The sequence below is a fragment of the Theobroma cacao genome, chromosome 1, assembly GCF_053813885.1.
Source record: "Theobroma cacao isolate CCN51 chromosome 1, ASM5381388v1, whole genome shotgun sequence".
In the NCBI taxonomy this organism is placed as follows: Eukaryota; Viridiplantae; Streptophyta; class Magnoliopsida; order Malvales; family Malvaceae; genus Theobroma; species Theobroma cacao.
In genome coordinates this window covers 4524906-4545801 of record NC_142639.1, presented here as the reverse complement: position 1 = coordinate 4545801, position 20896 = coordinate 4524906, and the positions used below count along the sequence as shown (strand labels likewise).

General features: G+C 34.9%; 3 protein-coding genes across 4 annotated transcripts; 1 reads left to right on the top strand and 2 right to left on the bottom strand.

Moving 5' to 3' along the window:
- The first annotated feature begins 6058 nt into the window (after positions 1–6058).
- Positions 6059–10988, top strand: AIL7 (AINTEGUMENTA-like 7). The gene is made up of 9 exons (XM_018114290.2): positions 6059–6875; positions 7233–7812; positions 7990–8072; positions 9308–9316; positions 9431–9519; positions 9649–9722; positions 9819–9869; positions 9997–10073; positions 10219–10988. Exons 1-9 carry the CDS (start codon positions 6725–6727, stop codon positions 10665–10667), a joined length of 1563 nt encoding a protein of 520 aa, XP_017969779.2. The 5' UTR covers positions 6059–6724; the 3' UTR covers positions 10668–10988.
- A 427-nt stretch (positions 10989–11415) lies between these two features.
- On the bottom strand, positions 11416–12431 carry LOC18611450 (Tetratricopeptide repeat (TPR)-like superfamily protein). Its single transcript, XM_007047705.3, has one exon. The coding sequence runs from the start codon at positions 12229–12231 to the stop codon at positions 11581–11583; it is 651 nt and encodes a 216-aa protein (XP_007047767.3). The 5' UTR covers positions 12232–12431; the 3' UTR covers positions 11416–11580.
- Positions 12432–12897: 466 nt separating this feature from the next.
- LOC18611449 (Protein kinase superfamily protein) lies at positions 12898–17493 on the bottom strand. 2 transcript variants are annotated; one of them, XM_007047704.3, is made up of 9 exons: positions 17373–17429; positions 16935–17026; positions 16273–16716; positions 14568–14825; positions 14233–14387; positions 14056–14135; positions 13815–13950; positions 13568–13717; positions 12898–13462 (listed from the first exon to the last, which is right to left on the bottom strand). In XM_007047704.3, the coding sequence occupies exons 2-9, from the start codon at positions 16945–16947 to the stop codon at positions 13304–13306; spliced, it is 1395 nt and encodes a 464-aa protein (XP_007047766.3). In that variant the 5' UTR covers positions 16948–17026; positions 17373–17429; the 3' UTR covers positions 12898–13303. The 2 variants fall into 2 exon arrangements, with proteins under 2 accessions (XP_007047766.3, XP_088660257.1); XM_088804131.1 differs by lacking the exon at positions 16935–17026 and having other exon boundaries at positions 17373–17493.
- Positions 17494–20896: the final 3403 nt, after the last annotated feature.

Here is a 20896-nt window from a genome sequence, read left to right as displayed (position 1 = left end):
CAGAGAATGCACGTGCGTCGCCGAAATCATCGACAAAAATATTTGAATTAAAAGATGCTGCGCACGTGCTTTTCAGTCAAAGGTCAAAAGTAGTGATTACACCAGTCTTTGGACCTTATAGAATAAAGATTTAGTTAGTATCGATATCATGGTTAGAAACATGGGAAAAAAATAAAGGAAAAAAAAAACCCTCCCAAAGAAGAAGCCAAGATAAGAACGATGATTAGGATCCCTTCCATGGAATCTAAGCCCTTCATCATCATCATTTGAGTTTTTCTAAGTACTACTACATATGATATTGTAGGACCATCTTACATATAATAGCTCGTACCATCACAAATGATAATCACATGCATTATGCATGGCTAATTTAAATTAGATGGCTGTGATACTCATACTATACGCATAACTATATGTCATCTATGCATTTTTTTTATGTATTTATAATTTAAATGCATTGATTAATTTATCTTATTATTTTTAAAGACGCTTGAATGATTAAAAATTTAAGCATATCAAAAAATTTTGGATAGAAATTATGTAGCTCAAAATATTATGTGTATTGAAAGAAATTTACATATTATATTTAATAGTGTATCAATCAAGAGATATTTTTATTTTAGTGTTCAATTTTATATGACTTATGTTATGAATTCATCTAGATCAATATTTAAGACCTAAATATGAATAAATATATATATATTATTTTTCATTTTTAGTGATTCATTACATTACATTACATTAGGTTTGATTCCTCTTTTATTCACTCATATTTCATCCATTTCTTTTAAATTGTTTTATCCCAATTACTAATAATGAGTGTAAACAAGTTACATTGGATACTGGAATATACCTCTAATCATTTTATATGTATACATGAAAATAGTTTGAAGAGTGTTGTGATATAGCATATATAATAATTATTTAATTATTTTTAGATAACAGTTGTAAATAATCATAGACATGATTTATGATTAATAATGGGAATATACATAACTTGTAACTTGTGTAACTATTATTATAGCAATATAAATGCACATGCACGTGTGGAGAAGATGATAATAATCATATCGAGTCATGCCAAGATGGAGATCATGGAAGCATGTTACTATCCAAAAAAAGGCATCATTGATTGCCACGTATATGCCACGTGTCTAATAATTGATGGCTGAAGTGGACGATATACAGGAGGATTTTTTTAACGTTTATTTAGATAAAAATCTATGTTTTTATACGAGGGAGAGAAATAATTAAAATTGATATTAAAATATGTATTTATACATTCCATTTGTATGGGTTTAGCCGTTACCACGTCTGATGTCACATGCCGTTAAAGGATGCATGAGCAAAAGATGCAACTTGGTGCAATTCAAAGATAAGATTTTGATCGCAAAGCCTAAAGCCATTCGAAAACAATTGGATGGTTTGATGATTAGATCAATCCGACGATGAAACTAATTGTTTTTTTTTTAAAATAATAAAATTCTGATCATGATAAAAGGATGTGATGTGACTCAATCATACTTCTCTTTTCCTGTTGTCTCCCTATTGAAAATAATTCATCTTTTCACCTACATATGCTTTCTGGTACTCTGTCATCATATTCAATATGGTCTTGGTTCATCTTTTTTGTCAAGTTATTGCCAGGTTAAAAGAAAAGAATATACCCATTTCAAAGTCTAGAGATTTACAACCATTACAACATCGGTTGCAACAGGGGAAGTAAGTTACACCTAATTTAATATTGCAATTATGGTTACAATTATAAAGTCGGGTAACCTTTACAATTGAAAGTAAGCTTACGGTAATTGGGATATTTGAGTGTAAATCTTAGTTTATTTGGTATTACGTTTGTGATCATTTTGAACCATTGTGTGTAACTTTACTTATCATGTCAACCAAAAAAAAAAGAAAGAAAAAATTACTTATCATGTCAACAAGATATTTTATTTTATTGTTTAATTATTTTATGTTCAATTGGATGTTTAATTTATACAAAATATATCTTTTAATTAATTATTTAGATGAAAAAAATAAAATTTTTACATAAAATTTATTGGTTAGGTTAAACTTTTTCTTCTATGCAAATAATGGATTAAAATTTTCTTGTTTTGTGATATATACTTAAATTTGGATTAAAAGGAGTAAATAAAAGTAGAAGAAATTATCAAAGGAAGAGAAAGAGAGGATATACATAAACAACCAAGTGTCCCTATCAAAGAAGTGCAGCAGGAGGCCACGTCCCATGCAAAATCAGCTGGGGCCCATGGCCACACCAAACAAGAGAAAAAAAAGGCGTCGAGACGAACCTACTTCGGCTGGCTTGCGTAGCGTAGCTGCTGCTGCTACGGCCTGCTGGCCACCGAAGTTTTCAGCAAATGCTTCTGCCCTACGTGTCTCTACGAGTATAATAAAATAATAGTATGTAGTCATCTTTCTTTCCCTTCCAATCTGCTCTGCATATTCGTTTCACTGTTGCGAATGAATGATCAGTCCAAAATTTCAATTGAGATTCAGATCGTTTCAGAGTCCCAACATTAATTATCCACACCCTGTCAGATTGACAAAGGAAGGAAATTACAAAGGAAACCAATTATTGTAGTTGCAATCCACATTCAAGTTTGTTAGATAACTTGGTTAAAAAAAAAATAGGAATTGTAGAATGGGGTGCAAGGAAAATATTTCTGCTGTGATTTTTAAAATCAAGCATGAATAAATTAGTGAAAGAGTACAACTTTTATGATTCAACTCAAGAGGTGGATCAAATTTTTTGATTAATTACGAACATAATATTTGTCACATAATGTCAATATTATGGATCTTGTATTAAAAAATATATATATTTTAAATTTATAAATAAAATATATTTTTTTAATATGTATTTTTTTTTACTTGAAAATGTAAAATTGTGATATAAAACTTATAAATTAATGATACAATATATTCAAACATTTGAAAGGCTCGATTTAGTGATTATATTGTTGCCCTTCCTTGAGAAAATTAAGATTTAAATTAACTTTAAATTTTCTTGGCTATTGAATTTCTTTCGTATGTACCAAAAGATAAACTTGAAGTTGAGAATTTCAATTCAACTCAAACCAACTCAACTAGAACGCATCTCTCTCTCTCTCTCTCTCTCTCTCTATATATATATATATATATATTATGAGGAGAAGTTTTATTTTTCTCCATTTCATACAATTCTCCATGTGAGGATGATGTAAATGTTACACATCAATGTGATCAAAGTGCAAGTAGCAAGGGTAACATATACTTGCGAGTGTCAAAAGGGAAGTGCTACTCATTCCTATACATCAATTTTATAGTATAAAAAAATGAAGATAAAATACTTAATGCCTGAGAAGACTTAAGCATCAGTGGTATTACAGTCTAGCCATTTACAAGTTTAGGCAGTATTTTTGCCGGTCTACAAGCAGTAGTATGGACGAGGGTTATTCCCTGCAGGGACACGAAAATACATAATTAAAACTTGGGGTTATGGGGGTTCATCTTTATACGCATTTCCTGCCAAAAATCGCTTGCCTTAATTGCCGGATTTGCTTCGATTTCACTGTGAGGGAAGGAAGGAAAGAAAGAAAGAAAGAAAGCTTGAGCAGAAGCCCTGGTGATCGGGGCTCATTGTTTCCCGGTTTTCTCGCTTTCGGGTCTCGCACTTCATTGGTTTCCTCCAAACCCAAAAAACCCCGGGAAAACATTTGTTTTTTACCTACCTATACTATTCCTTTGACCGAATCTCAGGTAACTCTAGTGTGTTTTCTGTCTCTATTCCCTCCCATTTACTTTTCCTTTTCTTTTTTCGGCTTTTTTTATATGAACCCTGTTTAACTTTGTCTTTGATCCCTTCTTTCTCTTTCTCTTTGTACATATTCAATCTTTTTTTCTTTTTCGTCTTGCTGGCTATTTCATTAATATTCTTGTTCACTTTGCCAATTGGGGACGTAAAAAAGTTTGCCAAAGGTCATAGTTTTGGGCGCGCTGAGGCACGAGAGACAACTTTTCCAATCAAAAGCTTCCGAGTGGACAAAAAGCTTTAGATCAATTACATAAACAAATTTCTCCGCAGCATGGGTCGTCGCAATTCTGCAAATTGCTGCTTCTTCTTTTCAAACTAAAAATATATACAAAGGGTTCCAACTGTTAGACAATTGGTTAGGAATCAAGTTACTGATATCATATTTGTATTTCCCTCTCAAAGTAAAACCTAAGGTCAAAATTCTCAAACTTAATTAATCATTTTAATTATTATGTTATATAATTTGAATAAAATTTATATATATATATATATATTGACGTTAAATAACAATTTTATAATTCACTTTTGCAAACACAAACTGCTTTTCTTTTTCTTTTTCCCTCCATCTAATAGAAACAAATCACCTGATAAATAGTGAAAGTGCATTGAACTCAGTTGTTCACATTTCAGACTGCAGGTACAGATTCAAACAGGAACACTTATTTAATGCAACTTCACCAGGAGTACTATATGGTATATTTCCGATCCAATAATAAATGCAACTTCGTTTCAGCCATATCAAAACGCAGATAGTACAACTTCTATATTAAACAACACTACTTGTTTTTATTTTTTGGTATTTTACAAATTACAACTAAACAATAGTTTGAAATTTTATATTTAAATAAATTGTGGTTTTTTTTTTGTTCATTTAGGTATTACAAGCATTGGGTTTATTTTTTGTAATTAGTCACATTTTCTTATATTTGATATTAGATTAGAAGAGAATTTGAGTTTGCTTGTTTGTTTTAGGTATGATGTGATTATTACCATTCAATCAATTATCTCCAATCATAGAAGCCATAATTGAGATTCATTATCTATTAGGTGCATTTTACTTCCTATAATTTTAGATAATTTTGGAATTTTGTCTAACTAGATCAAGGCACCATATAGAATATGTTATTTTTAAACTAAAACAAAATATACTATTATCGTATCCAATATTAATGTTTATAAAAATCATTAATAATATTTTAAAAATAATAAATTTTAATATCAAAATATCACCTTATCAATCGAATCGATCAAAAAAATAAAGGTTAAATTATGAAATTAGTTATTATACTCTATCAAAGTGGTAGATTTTGTTCTTCTACAATAAATTGTAAAAATTGAGCTCTATATTGTTTAAAATTGACAATATCAATTCAATTATTAACGATATTAAATTTTTTTTATTATTTATACTAATATGAAATTTTTTTATTGATGTTGCAATAAATATGATAATGTGACTTTTTTTTTTATCTATTTCACAACAATTTTTTCACATTTTTAAATTATAAAGCACCAAAATTCAATTCTTTTGTATCTCAAAGCATTCTTTCCCTAAATCATTGAAAGCTATTCATATTTTTATCTCTCTTTTTTTCAATCCTATTTAAAATCATTAGCCCATATTAAATAATTTAATGTCTACAGTTATAAAGTTTATATTAGTGCCTAATCACGTTATATCAATACTATTATTGTATCATTCATGAAATATTCCATTATCATTATCATGTCATCAAATTTAATGTCACATCAATACATACAAACGTCATATTATTATAGATAGTAAAAAATTTTTAACATATTGGATTGAGATTATTAATTTTAAAAAATTTAGAAACTTAATTTTTATAAATTATTATATAAAAACTAAATTTATTATTTTAATAGGATATAGACACTAATTGTAAATTTGACAAAAGAAAATTACCGGGTGAGATATACTAAAACTATTTATTTTAAACTTGTTATAATATAAGAAAGTTATCCAAAACCCGGGCTTGTGACATGGATAGGAATCCGGAGAGAAACAAAAAACCGGGTTGTCCGGATCCAATTCATAACCGACCACTTCGAAACAGCCAATGGTAGTAAAAGGTTGGAAAGCTGCATGTAGGACAAGTGTGTAAAATCGAGAAGAAAAATAAACAAAGGTCATTTGAGTAAAACTGTTAAAACAAAAGTTACAGCAAAGATTATAATGTATATAAAAAACGAAAAGAACCCTAGCAAATTCTCTTCAATTTCCACCAGCCCGGATCTTTCGCGACGTTGTTTCAGACAGTCTTTCTTCACCGCGCAGAGCTAAAAGTCACCCTCCACAGCCCCCTCTTCCCCATTTTCTTATTATTTTCAACTCTTTAATTTTTTTTTTTAACTCTCAAACAAAACTTTCTCTCTCTTTGAAAGTGGCCTCTCTGGTTTTACGCCGGTTGGCAGCTGAAACCGCTCAAAGCGCTCTTTCTCTCTCTCTCTCTTCTTTCTCTCCCTTTAAAACCCCAATACCAACGCTTTCTCTTTTCCTTTCCTCTCTCGCTTAGCAAAACAAAACAAGCAGTTTTCTCTTTTTGCTTTTTCTTTCTTAAATTCGAAAACTTAGCTTCTTCAAAGAAACCCCAGATGAGTTTGCGTGCATTTAAGCTCTTTTAAGTTTTAAAAAAAATTGTTCTTCTTTCTAAGCTTCGTGATTATCGTAGTTGTTTTTCTCAATGGAGCAGTTTTAACTAACGGTTAAGGTAAAAATATCATCGGTTTTATTTTAATTTTTTTGGTATGGTTTGAGGTTAAAAAGTTTCTGAGCTAATTTTTGTTTGTTTCCTGAAGTAATAGTTTTGGGTTTTAGTGTCATTTTTAGAGAAAGGAAAAAGTTATTGAAGGTTATAGAGTTATAGTATATATACATAAGAATAATAAATGGCTCCAGCGAGTAACTGGCTCTCATTTTCACTATCTCCGATGGAGATGTTGAGGTCATCATCTGAGCCTCAGTTTGTGTCATATGAAGGATCCTCTGCGGCTGCTGTGTCTTCTCCTCATTACTTGATCGATAACTTCTATGCTAATGGTAAACCTTTTTCTTTTTTCTTCTTTCTGTTCTCTTTGTTTTTTCTTCTTTTCATAACTTCTGTTGCCAAGAAAATATGGGAGAACCCAACGATTTTTTAAGTCCCATCTTTCTTTGTAGGCGGTTAAAATGAAATAATTTTACAATATATGGTGTAGTTTAAAGTTTGAGCTAATTTTCCAGCTGGTTACTGAATTAAACCGACTTGAAAAGCTCACTGTAGTGATATATACAAAAATAACCCCATTTTTTTTTCTGTTTATGTTTGGTAGCTAAGAAAAAACTCATGGATTGGAAGAAAGAAAGAAATACTGAATCGACTCGTTTATGTGCATGTTCTTTTTTATTATTTTGAAGGCTGGACAAATCCAAAACATCAAGTGTTCTTTACGGAAGGAGAGGAGAACCAATGCAAAGAAGCTCATCCTCCAGCCATGACTGATGAATCTCCCATTCTCACAAGCTTCCACCAACAAGCGCCGAAGCTTGAAGACTTCCTTGGAGATTCCTCATCGATTGTTCGATATTCAGATAGCCAAACCGAAACCCAAGACTCATCTTTGACTCAAATCTATGATCACAGCGGTTCTGCTTACTTCAGTGAGCACCAAGATCTCAAGGCAATTACTGGGTTTCAAGCGTTTTCGACGAACTCGGGATCCGAAGTTGATGACTCGGCCTCAATGGGTCGGACTCAGTTGACAGCTGTTGAGTTTCCTGGTCACTCCATTGAGTCGACTGGTACCGAGTTGGGTTTCACCAACCGTCCGACTGCCGGTGCTTTGTCACTCGGGGTTAATCAAAGTTGCGAAAATAATAATAATAACAATACTAATGATAATAATAATAAGGCCATTGTTTCGGTTGACTCAGATTGCTCAAAGAAGATCGCTGATACTTTCGGTCAGCGAACTTCAATTTACAGAGGTGTCACCAGGTTAACATCCCATCAATCCATCTTCATTTTCCTTTCATTTTTCTAGTTTTATTGATTTTTATTGGTTACTTAGTTAATTAAAGCAATATCTGTAAACTTGAAATATGGAGGTTTTTTATTTTATGCTTATTGGTTATGACTCATTTTTTTGTTGGCTACTTGGCTTGGCCAATGCAGACACAGATGGACGGGTAGATATGAAGCGCATCTATGGGATAACAGCTGTAGGAGAGAGGGTCAAGCCAGAAAAGGGCGTCAAGGTCCTCTATTTTTTTCTCTTTCTCTTTCTCTTTCTCTTTCTCAAATTATTCTAAACTAAGGCAAAAAAATATATTCAGAAATGCAAATATGTAGAGGAAGGGAAGATAGAAAGATAGATACACTGTGACACTGAAAAGAAGTTGCATGCATTCAAAGGTGCATTAATAAGGGGTTCAGTGGGAATAGGGGGGAGGGGGCATTTGTCATCAGTCTTTTATGATGATTGAAACACTGATGTTATATATATGTACAAATGGTACATCCTTTTGCTGCAAAACTCTTTCTTTCTTTTTATCCCATTGGTATTTTTTTTTTTAAATCTGATTGATTTGATCAGATGTGCCGCCATTTTGTTCATTGTTTTTCTTTCTCTTCTCTCTCTCTCTCTCACTCAGACACCTGGGGCCTGTTTCACTCTGCTAAGGGGGTTTGTTTGACACGACCCACACCCACCACTGTCTCAGACCTTATTTACACTTGAATGAAAGTCTGAACTCTGAAACAGTCTGATATCTACTGAGTTGGCTTTTGCTTTTGCTTTTGCTATCAAGCCAAACAGACAGCCCACCGCAGAGTCTGAGAAAGAGGGTCTAGGTTTGACCAAAGCACCCATTTGATTTTTTTTTTTAAATTTAAAGATAAAAAGTATGTGTGCCCGCCCACTATTATTGCCTGCAAATTTTGTTTTGAAAGATTATTGCCTAAACTTGTTGATAGTGTTGCTCGTGAAGTCTGGTAATGTGGGCTTTGTTCTGATTCACACTCAAAACTAGCACTCCAGAAAGCGTAATCTGTACTTTAAAATTTCAATTAAATTAAAAACACTTGTAAAGCAGTATTATTTTATAAAGTAGGTGATATTTGCTTAGAGTTTCCCCCTAATAGTCAATGTACAATGTGGATTTTTTTTAGATTGATTAGCTCAATTAAAGGGCAAGGCAATTTTACTGTGCAAGATTGAAGAATTTTTAAAGTTTTATCATCACGTTTTTATTGGTTTCAATACCAAAAGAATTCTATTTCTTTAACCACCTCACCATACCAACTAAAAGCACATGGTTCTTCGTGTTATTTTTGGCGTTATATTGCTTATAGAAATGATTCCTAGTGGAAAATTTTGACCAGCACATTTACCTGATATGATACTGACATCCTTGCCTTACTTTTTGCACGCAATGTGGGATCGTTCGTTGATGTCTCGCTGCCATTCAATGTTCAAATTGTGTTTCTACAGTATACTTGGGTAAGAAACTCCTGCAATAATATTATTTTGTAGTTTTATTAAGAAGTTTAATTTTGCGATTTCGTATGTGCCAAATAAATTTATAGACTAAAAATATGTCTTGTGATTTGCCAGGTGGCTATGATAAGGAAGAAAAAGCTGCTAGGGCTTACGATTTGGCAGCTCTAAAGTACTGGGGTCCCACGGCAACCACCAACTTCCCGGTATTATATATGCACAGTTCTTGTATTTTAAACTAATCAATATACTGGTCCTCTTGTTCCTGCATGACATTTTACGCGCCCTTGCTAGAGCATGAACTTGTTAACTGATCCATGTTTTGCTTGCTTTAGATTTCAAATTATACGAAAGAGTTAGAGGAGATGAAACATGTGACCAAGCAAGAGTTTATTGCATCCTTACGGAGGTAATACTTTGTGACCATAATAAATTGGGCTTCCTGTATTTTTTATTTCAGCTGCAGTAGGTTAATGTTTCGTTCTCTCAAATTGATATTTGATAGGAAGAGTAGCGGATTTTCAAGGGGAGCATCAATTTACAGAGGTGTCACAAGGTTAGAACATTTTGTTTAGAGTTTGAATTATTCACTATCCGAAATAAATCTTTATGATGTGTTTATTTATGTGACATAATTATCTGGCGAATGACCGAAGCTTGAGTTTATTACCATAATTTTGCAGGCATCATCAACAGGGGCGATGGCAAGCAAGGATTGGCCGCGTTGCTGGAAATAAGGACTTATACCTAGGAACTTTTGGTAAGGGCTGCAGGAATGCTGATGAACAGGCTCACCCACTTGACAACTTTTGGTTGTAGAATTAAGTTATTGTATTGTACGAAATAGAATAGTAGATAAGATTCTTGTTGGCAACTGTGAATAATCATCTTGTGTATGGTGACAGCCACCGAAGAGGAGGCAGCTGAGGCCTATGATATTGCGGCCATAAAGTTTAGGGGTGTGAATGCAGTTACCAACTTTGAGATGAACCGGTATGATGTTGAAGCCATTGCCAAGAGTTCTCTTCCCATTGGTGGGGCAGCCAAGCGCCTAAAGCTTTCACTTGAATCGGAGCAAAAACCAATAGTAAACCATGAGCGACAACCCCAGTGCAGCTCCAACAGCAACAATATAAGTTTTGCTCCCATGCAGCCAATTTCTGCTATTCCTTGCGGAATCCCTTTTGACACTGCAGCGGCGGCAGCATTTTATCAGCAGAATCTCTACCACCAGCTTCAGGCTGCCAACATAGGCATTTCTGATCCACCTGGCTCTTCCTCAGCAATGGCAACCCAATTGAATGTAATGCAGCAGCCAGCTGAGTTCTTCTTATGGCCTCACCAGACTTACTAAAATGACCAAGAACTTTTAACAACCAGGAATAGTTGCAATTTCAGCTAACAAGTCGTAGTAAAAGGCGCCATGCTCCCAGCTGACCCCATATCTGACCATCACCACCTGATCTACCTCTTAACCTTGGCAAGCGTAGGATTAAGGTAAGGGGTTTTTGTTTTTGGAGGCTAAAGGTTCTAGTTTGAAAAATTAGGAAAGCTGGATTTTGTAAGTATCTTGTCTTCAGATGTTAAAAGATGAGACGCATGTTGAAAAAAATGGGCAACATCCGATCCTTTTTCTTGCGAAAAGTTTTTGAATGCTCTCCAAGTTTAATTTGCGCCCCCATCATTAGCTCTTCTGTCCCCACATTTTCACCGTTCTCTTCTCATCTAAGAAAAGCATGAGCTTTTTATAATAATCTTAATGGCGGACCAACCATCTATATTAACTGTTTCCTAGTCTTTCTTTTCTCCCGAATTTAATTCAAAGATCAACGACGGGACATTAACTGTGTTGGCCTGGGCTTTTCTTTACCCTTTGGTTTGTACTCAAAGAAAAATACAAGTGTCACATCAAACGCGGAAGGAAAATATCTACGTGCATGAAAAAAGGCAACGACTGGTAATGTGTTGCTTTCATCATTTAAACTCAATGTCTCGTCTAATGTGTCACATCAATCAAAGTTTATGGAAACCGTGACTAATGCTTTAGTGTTGTACATTTTAATATTTTAAAGTATTTAATTTTCGTAAATGAAAAAACTATATTACACAAAAATAGTTTTATTTCGAATTTCAATGGCTTCTTTACAGTAGTAGCAATTGTTATCCTACAAAATTTCCCATGTACTTGTAGACTCACACACGTACAGAAAAATCTGAGTCGTACTTTTTTGTTTTTTACACAAAAAAAAAGGTTGAGGAGTCATAACTCATGACAAACTCAACCGTTCCAAGCTCTGACGAGCCACGCTAGATCCACGCTCCATATTAAGCGCCTCCTCGAAAGCCTTCTTAGCTTCTTCCCTCATCCCTTTTAACTCATAACACTCACCCAACAAACAAAACGCCCTCGTTTTGACCCCACCCTCTTCTTCACTTACCCGAATCGCCTCCTCCAAATCCGTAACCGCCGAATCAACTCGCCTTCTCTTATTAACCGCCAACTTCAACTCCGCCCTCCTCACCATCGCCTCCACGCGCTCGCTTTGCGCGAGTGACTTAGAGCGCGGCGAAGTCAGCGCCAAATCTAGCGATCGGAGGGCGGATCCCTTGTGGCCCAACAAGTCGAGAGCTAGGGATTTGAGAACGTGAGGGGTTGGGTCTTTAGGGGAAAGAGAGAGTGCCTTTTCGATTTCGGATATGGCGCTTTTGGCTAGGGTTTGGGATTCGTCTTTGTGAGGATTGGATTTGGCTCGAGACAGCAAGTGGGTGGCTCGGGTGAGATGGCGTTGGGTTTGGGTGGTGGCTCGATGGTCGATTCGGTGCTTGGTTAGGGCTTGTTTGGGAAAGTGTCGAATCGCGAAGAAAATCGCGAGTGTTAATGTCAAAATCGCCACCTGGAGAAAAACCTCAGTTGCCATTTCTGATTTCCCTCTCCCTGTCCCTTCCCTTGCTCCGTCAGGAATAGGTCTTTTAGGTTTCTGCTGTTCATTAATTTGGGCCGTTTGTTGGGCCTAAAGGGTCCAAATTTAATGGAGTGGTAAGGTATTTAAGGTAACTATATTAGGAAACTGGACCTGATTAATTAAACTTAGGTTTGGTATGAGGATGATTATCTAAACTTCGGTGTAGCATAGTAAGGACAAAAATTGGAGGACCACGAGAAATGAGAAGTCTGAAAAGAAATGGTTAAACAAGATGAAAAGCTTCTGAAGTTGCGTATTTTGCAAACTTTCTGCCCCTTTGAATTTGACTATATGGACCCTTGGTCTGTGCTGCTTGTTCATCAATTTCTTCGACTTCACAAAAGAAAAAAAGCCAAATCGAAAGTATTCTCATATGGGACATTACTTTCGTTCCACACACACTTATAAAAAAAATCAAATCATCATTCGATACTAATATCTATATGCAGGAAGTTAGTTGTAAGACTACTGCTTGAATTTAAAATCGTCCAACTTTCTTTATTTAGACGAATGTAGGTTCAATGAAGAAAGGGTTTTGTTTAAACGAGGCTATGAAGCTTTGAGATAATTCTTTCCTGTGATTGTTACCTTAGTGCCAATCTGATCTGAATTCTCATAGTATTCACGGATAAGGTTGCTGCAACAACTTTATACACGCTATGTGTTACATTTACAGATGAGTTTTATGAGAAGCTGAGTTTTTTTTTTTTTTTAACAAAGGATTTTCTTGCGTATGTAAATTTCAGTACAATGGCCCCATGGCATCCGGTTTCTATCGAAACCCATTTTCTTCAGAACCATAGCACTTTTATCAATGGCTGTGAACTATAATGCCTGTTTTCCCAATGTTCTCCGCAGGTGTAAGGCAAGGCAATTAACCTTTTTCTAAGGAAATCGTAGGAAGCTGAAAGCCTGAAGAACGACTAGCCAAACCCTTCAGGGCCAGAGGCATACTATTTTTCCAACTTTCACACAGACAACTAACAAAAAGTGGCGGCGGCGGCGGCGGCAGCAGCAGCACGCTGCATTACTCCATCACTAGCTGCATGTGACGGTTTAGGTCATCAAGGTAGCTGGTGCGAGTATAATCTTGCAAGTCACAACCGTCTACAATTACAGCTTTCCCTCGACAAGACTTCTGCTGACACTCTACAGGACCACCTTCATTCTTAAGCAACTCTACAACCTGTAAATCCCCAAAGAATTCGGGGTTTATAGCATGAATTTGGAGGAATTGGTAGGATTAGACAAGGGAAAAAAAAAAGGAGATGTTTTCGAGATTGTTTCATACCCTTATCATGCTGGGGCGCATGGTGGCTAAGTGGTTAATGCACATGGAAGCTGTTAACAGGGCACGTTTCATTTCAGCTGGATCATAATTATCCTCTAGCCGAGGATCTACCAATTCCTTTACTTTATTTGACTCCAGAAGTGGCTTTGCCTGTATATGAAACAGAAAATAAGTTTATATCCTTCTGGAGGATATAAATTGTTGAAATGCTTTTGCTGATTTGATGATTTTGGTAAAGAAAATGCACCCAAATCACAAGGCTTTGTCTGGATGAATCAACTGCACGGCGACCTGTTAACAGCTCCAGTAATAAAACTCCAAATGCGAATACATCAGTCTTTTCATCAACAATTCCATGCATAAAATATTCTGGAGCTAAATACCTGGAGTCAATTTTCATAAACATTAGCCCCAATATGGCAAATATTTTTGGACTTTATGAAAAGACCAATGCTAATGACAAGAAGGCAAAAAGCTGCATGCCTAACCCGAATGTTCCTTCAATGGGATGGACGACATGGTGAGGCCAATTCTCGGGGAGCCACTTTGCCAGACCAAAATCTGAAATCTACAGTGAGTAGAAGAACTTAGAAGGTTGGTGTCATTCAACCAAATAGTATAGCATTAACAGAGAAAAGATATACATATCAGTGCATTGAAAATACCTGAGCTTCATAATCTTGGGTGAGCAATATGTTAGAAGCTTTGATGTCTCTGTGTATAATGCGCCTCTGGCAGTCGTGATGGAGATATTTCAATCCGTCTGCTACCCCAACAGCCACCTTAAACCTTGTCTTCCAATCTAGACTTTCAGGTGAGCCTGCAGTGCAGAACATGTCCTCGTTAGTCCATTGGATATGTAATGGTTGATCTAAAAGTATATTTAACAGGCTAAAATAGAATGACCGCAGCCATTTAGAATTAATTCTTCGCTTGTTTTCCCCTGTTCCTGATAAAATTGATTGTGTGATGAATAGGAATAGAGAAATAGGCACAGTACCAAAAAGCACAGAAGCAAGGCTGCCATGAGGGGAAAACTGAAGGACTAAGTGCATGCCCCCATCAATGCTGAATCCGATTAAGTGAGCTGCATTTGGGTGATTTATGTGAGCAATAATCCCAAGCTCTGACAAGAAATCACTGGCTCTGTCCTCTTGTTCCTTGTCATTCTTGGTAAGCTTCTTCACCGCTACAATTTGACCATCAGATAAGTGCCCTTTGTATACTTCTGCATGGCCCCCTCTTCCCACCAAATTCTCTACCAAATTTTGATACATATTCAGAATCGTACTCAAAAGATACAGAAAACCCAACTCAGTAAACGGTCAACTTCATGTCCCCGTGATCAAAGGGAACCATTAAGTCATCAAATTTGTATGGATGTTACGCTGCTAACTGCAGGGGTCAACCTGGCCAGTTCCCACATCTTTTTCATTCAACCCCCCATCTTAACTTTCATTTAGTTAAAAATAACTTCTCTTTAAACCCATAAGTTGGTTTCAATTGTAGGCAAGTTTGACCGTCTGGCTGCCGATGTATTTCTTTCTTTCTTTCTAAGATGTAGTTGATATAACTTATAATCAAATATATATGAAACTCGGGAAGAAAATTAGGCCTAACCCTGAGAAACCCTTAACCCTTTTACTAAAGATAAATATATACACGATATTGAAACTTATCCAACTTTAAAAAGCTTATTTAATCTATCTAAACTTATAAAAACCTGTTTGATTTGATTTTTTGTTTAATTTAAAAATTATTATAAAATTTTTATGAAAAATAATAATTTTTAAAATTAAATTAAAATTATTTGATAATTTTTTTATAAGTTTTTTTTATAAATTATAATTTTTATTAAAATTATCATAAAATATATTTTAAAAAAATAATATTATAATTATTTTTAACAAATAAAAATATTTTTAAAATAAAATAAAATATTTTTTTTTTATATTTTTAAAAAAAGTCAAAAAAAAATATTCCTTGGAGCTCTTTTTAAAATTTATTTTTTAAAAAAAATTATTTTTTAAAAAATTTATCAAAAGACCATGTTTGATCTTATTTTTATTTTTAAAATATAAATAAATAAATAAAAAACTAAACCAAACATGTAATAAAAAAACACAAAAAAGCCACAACCTGTGTAAACAATATTCGCTAAAGCAGCAAAGGCCCTTCAGCTGGGAAATTCAATAGTTTCCATAATTTTTCATGTGGAGTAAAATCCGTATATGATTAGATGAAACTGGTAAGACAAGAAACATCACTTCATACTTTTTCTGACTACTTTAGTAGTAAATGCAATAATGAGAAAAGACAAGACCTTGTTTCTGACTTAACTCAACAAAACATTAAGTGGCGGCTACATAAATCTCTTTAAACACAAGTCAAGCCCACTTCAGTTCAGTCTTCTATCTGCCAAACAAATACTGATTGACATTAATCCAAACTTTTTTTTTTCCCAATATGATGTCTCCTATTTTTTGGGTCCCCCCCTTTCCCCAACCACCCCCCTCCCCCGCCCCCCCCCCCCCCCCCCCCCCCAAAAAAAAAAAAAAAAAACCAAAAGCGGAAGGAACAGACAAACATATCAAAAAACAGGGAGGAAAATAAGGATTGAAAACATCAAAACTTAAAATTTGAAGAGCAAAATTGAATTAGCTGGGAGAAAGCAAAAGGAATAAGGTTAAATATAATTTGGTTACCAGGACTGAAATTATCAGTTGCAGCAGCAAGCTCTGAGTAACAAAAATTCTTCCATGATGGTTTAGGCACGGGTAGGCAGTCAATATCAACCTCTTCCTCAGAGCCCTGAAGTTTTGCCAATTTCCTCCTCAAGTTCTTCCTGGAAATCTCATAACTTGTCAGCAAAGGAATAACAGAGAACCTTCTGACCGATTTCTTCTTAATGCTTTCAATTATATTCTTCCATTGCAAACCAGAAGAATCTCGGCTCCCTTTCTGGAAAACACGCTTCTTTGGAGAATACGAGCTAGAATTGCTGCTGCAGCTGCTGGTATCAGAGTCTGATCCCAGAACAGGGATTTCCAAAACACCCCTTGGTGATGGCTGATCATTTAGTGATTTACTTCTCATCACCCCTGTTTTCGATTCCTTTTCTGGGTTCTCTTCTGTCTCTCTTCCTGTCTCTGCATAAGCAAAACAAAAAGTTATACTAACAATTTAACCAATCAATAAAAAGCCTTCAGAGACACAAAGGTAACAGAAAGCAAAATCCTATCTTTTATATCAAAAAACCAGTACAACCCCACTTCATGGAAACATTTAAAGTGTCCAAAAACAACAACAATAACAAGAAAACATAAAATAAATTCCAAAACGGAAAAATGAAGCCTGAAATATACACCTTCCACAGCCATTATCCACGGCTTTTCAACTACTCGAAAAATGAAGAAAACTTTGGGTATTTTCAATCCAAATTCCTCTTCAACATGGAGCCTGAAAAGTTCTTGGATAATCAACAAGCATGAAAATCCCCAAAAAAGAAAAAAAAAAAAAAAACTCAACTAAAGTTACATGTTCATGTTATGAGGAGGAATTCCAATCCCAATCTTAGAGAAGATTGGTTTGCAACCAAAGAATTTTAGATAGGGAGAGTGGTTTTAAGAAACGGTATATCTTTGGGAGTTGGTTATTCTTAGAAGCATCAAAGCAAAGCTAAAAACCAGTTTGAGAATGATTTGGAATCTCTCCTATATTTATACAAACTTTTCTTTCCTCCCCCCATGTTTTTCTTTTTCTTTTTCACTCTTTTTAATGTCATTCAAAAATACTAATATACTACCATTTATTTATTTAAGTTGACGCAGAGGCAGATGTCTGTCTGATGCCATCCAGACCGTTGGTTTTCAGCGCTCGAGATTTCTGCCGCAACTGACGCTTGTAAGAGGAGGAATAAGAACTTAACGACCCCCGACCGACGGTTAGTAAATTTGTACACTTCTTGGAGGGTAATTTGGGCATTATGAAGGACTGTCTTTTTATGTGGTGGGAATTTTATTTTTGTATTATTAAAAAGTACATTATTTTATTTCAATAATATATTTTTCTTAAAAAATATATTTTAATTTTAGTGGAGGGGCTGGACCTTGGATGGCTCCCATGCCCGTACGATACCCGATGAAATGAAAGCTCCAAGGGCGGGAAGGATTAAGTTAGATTAATTAATTAATTAAAAGTTAAAGAGTAAGAACAAAATTGGGGATATTAACAGGGACGTTTTTGTTGCTAATTAGATTTTGAGGGTCAAAGTCTACCTTTTTAATGGGTTTTCGTATAAGAAATGTAATTTGAAATTTCTTCAAGAAAAGTTTGGAGCATGGAATTTTTTTATGCTAGTGAGAGTACATATTTCTAAATAAAATATATTTAAATAACTAGCAAATAAAAAGCTAATAATAAGAATTTAATATTATGACCAATTTGGGTTTGATTCAAATGATTAAGGCTAAATATTCGAACAAAAAATTTCGGATATCTTTCTCCATCAATTTATGGCAACAACTTCCCTAAAAATAAAAAGGGTTTTCCTTTTTCTTTACCGCTAAGTAAAGATTTTCATAGCAAATAATAGTAGACTAGGTCGAGCATGCAAATAATTTAAATGAAAATCAAGCACTACCATGCATGATCTCAAAATTAGTATTAATTTTTAAGACACTTGAATTTGGCTCGGTAATAGATCGTTAATTAATAATTAATTCCAATTGATTTTCTCTTAGATTAGAAAATATAGTATAGCAAAGATTATTGGGTTATTGGGACCTGGCACCTAACCTGTGTTTAATTATACCTACCACTTCAAATTTTGAAATGTGGATAACTTTGATGGGATAGGGAGATGCCATGTCTTATTCATTGGGCAACCATTGCACTTGAAATAATATATATTAAACAAAAGTTGTACCTTGAAGGAATTTACAACTATTATCATTTACTATTGTAGCAAATGAGAGAAATGCAGCATAATTGGTTTGCCTGCGATTCCAATGCATACTCTCTTTCTCTTTTTTGGTTCTGACCCGACATGGTTGAATCATTTGCACGTACCTTGAATAATTCGGACTTCAAAACACATGGTATGTTCCCCTCCTCTCAATTTTGCTATTTAGTAATGTTCATTATTACCCCAAATGAAGATTTTTAACTGAATAATTTGCGCATGCAATGAGGAAGAAATCGACAGCATGAAATAATCTACAATCATGTTTATTTTCCTTTCAGGTCTATCTTTTGGGGTGTCATGAATATGAAAACATTGATGAAAGATTGCATTTTCCTTGTTCATGGCCACCCAAAAACTACCAATAAACGACAGGCAATTGGCTTTAGATGACCCGCTTGAAAGTAGAGTAGCTTTGGGAAAATGATTGGATCAGTCATCTTGTTTTTGTGTTGTAATTGAGCCCTAATATATCCCAAAGTAGAAATCCATCACAATCAAACCGAATTTGAGAACTTGATTTACCATAACGAACTTACTAATTAGAAACCCCAAACTCTAGATTTTTGCTATTCCCAACTCTACTGTGGAGCACAACGAAAATAAGTCATGCCTCATGAAAACTCTGGTCAAATTGTTTTAGACTAAATGATACATTGGTGGGATGGATTGAGATTGCAAGGGGTCATCTCCCATTAGCTAAGGGGAGTCACTATCACAAGCATGAGAAAAAGGTGTTAAAAGATGTTGAGTGGAGAGACTCATAGTGAAGTGGGTGAACTAAACCCCGTTAACATGACCTTTGGGGGAAAAATTTTGTAACATCTTTACATAATCCAAATCCAAATCCTCAAAACCCCACCAACCTCACCAATGACCAATGTCATTTCAGGTAGGGAAAGTGCGTTTAACTGAATTCACTAACGTTCTTTTTAAAACTTTTGGACTATAAAAAAGGTCAAAAGGAAACACAAAAGAGAGATACTCCAAACCCGAGAATCAAGGTGAGACTCGATCCTTCCCGGTCAGAAACTATCAGGGCCAGTTGCTGATGCAAGCAAGAGTTTACTTATTTTTGAATAAGGGGACCCTTCAGTAAACTTACGTAAACAAAAACCTTCAGCAGAACAGGACCTTGTGTAATTCCTTTTTTTTAGTGCAAATTTCATTGTCTAAGTTTCTGACTTGGATTTGATACTAAAGTTCAAGGTGGGACAACAACCCTGAAAGGAGATATGGGATTGAATATAGAGAGTGGGGGAGGATACATATGCGGGTTAGTTGAGGAATGCTGAAATGGTGATGGTGCATAAGGGCTTCGGTTTGCTCCAACTGATAGATGCGCCTGAATATCAGTGTAGTTTAATTATTATATAACACCCAAAAATTAAGGAAAATTAGTTTACTGGCATTGAGCAAACCCAAGACATCACACATCACGCCATTCAATTCAAACAATTGATAAATCTTTCATGGATAAGTGGAGCAAGTGTTTTAAATAAGAGGGCTAATTGAACCAATCCAACTGTCAGGGAATGGTTCCTGGACATGGAATTCTATAGCCAGATTTTTTGAGCCTGGCATATCCAAGCAAGAATGCTAATCAGTTGAGGTCAACAAATCTTAGAGAAGGGAATGGCCTACCCAGAGTTGTGTTTTAATTAGATTGTTCAATAGAAGAAACTTAACCATTTCATAATTAGGGGTCAAAATAAACATTCGACTCCGGATGATTGTGTCGGTGTTTTTGGGGCAACCAGAACCACTTATATTGTATATTCTTCATGCAACTTAAACCAAAGTCATAACAGCTTGCAATTTGCAAAACTAACAAAGAATAATAGGGGTGGTCAGAGTTAGTTTAAGAGTTACAAAGCCAAGGAAAAGGAGTAAATAACAAGTTTTATATACGGTGGAGATAAAGAAGGGCTATCAAAATGGGCTAAAAGAACTCGATGTTCAAAATGGCAAGTTTCTTAGATGCAAATTTCCCTACCTAAAAGCCCTGCTTTCAATTAGAAAAATCCAGAGGATAGATCAAACATAAACTACAAAGAAAAGGAAAAATAAAGAAAGAAGCTAAGAAAGGGAGAGGAGAGTAGTCTTCCATTAAGCAATTGATTGGAATTAAATTTTTGATGATTGCAGGGGCAGTAAAGTTGTGTGGAGATGCTTACAAATTAAGTTGGCTGGATCTCAGTGATCCTGAAAACTAGCAAGTAGTAGCACCTTGCTCACATGTTTAAAAGCTTGTAAGAAGCAATTATGGGACAATGACTTTGTTTAACCTATTGGATAGTGTGATTCTGAAGACTTTCTAACGAGGTACTCCCAGAAAAGCAATACCAATAGAATTTATACTTGTT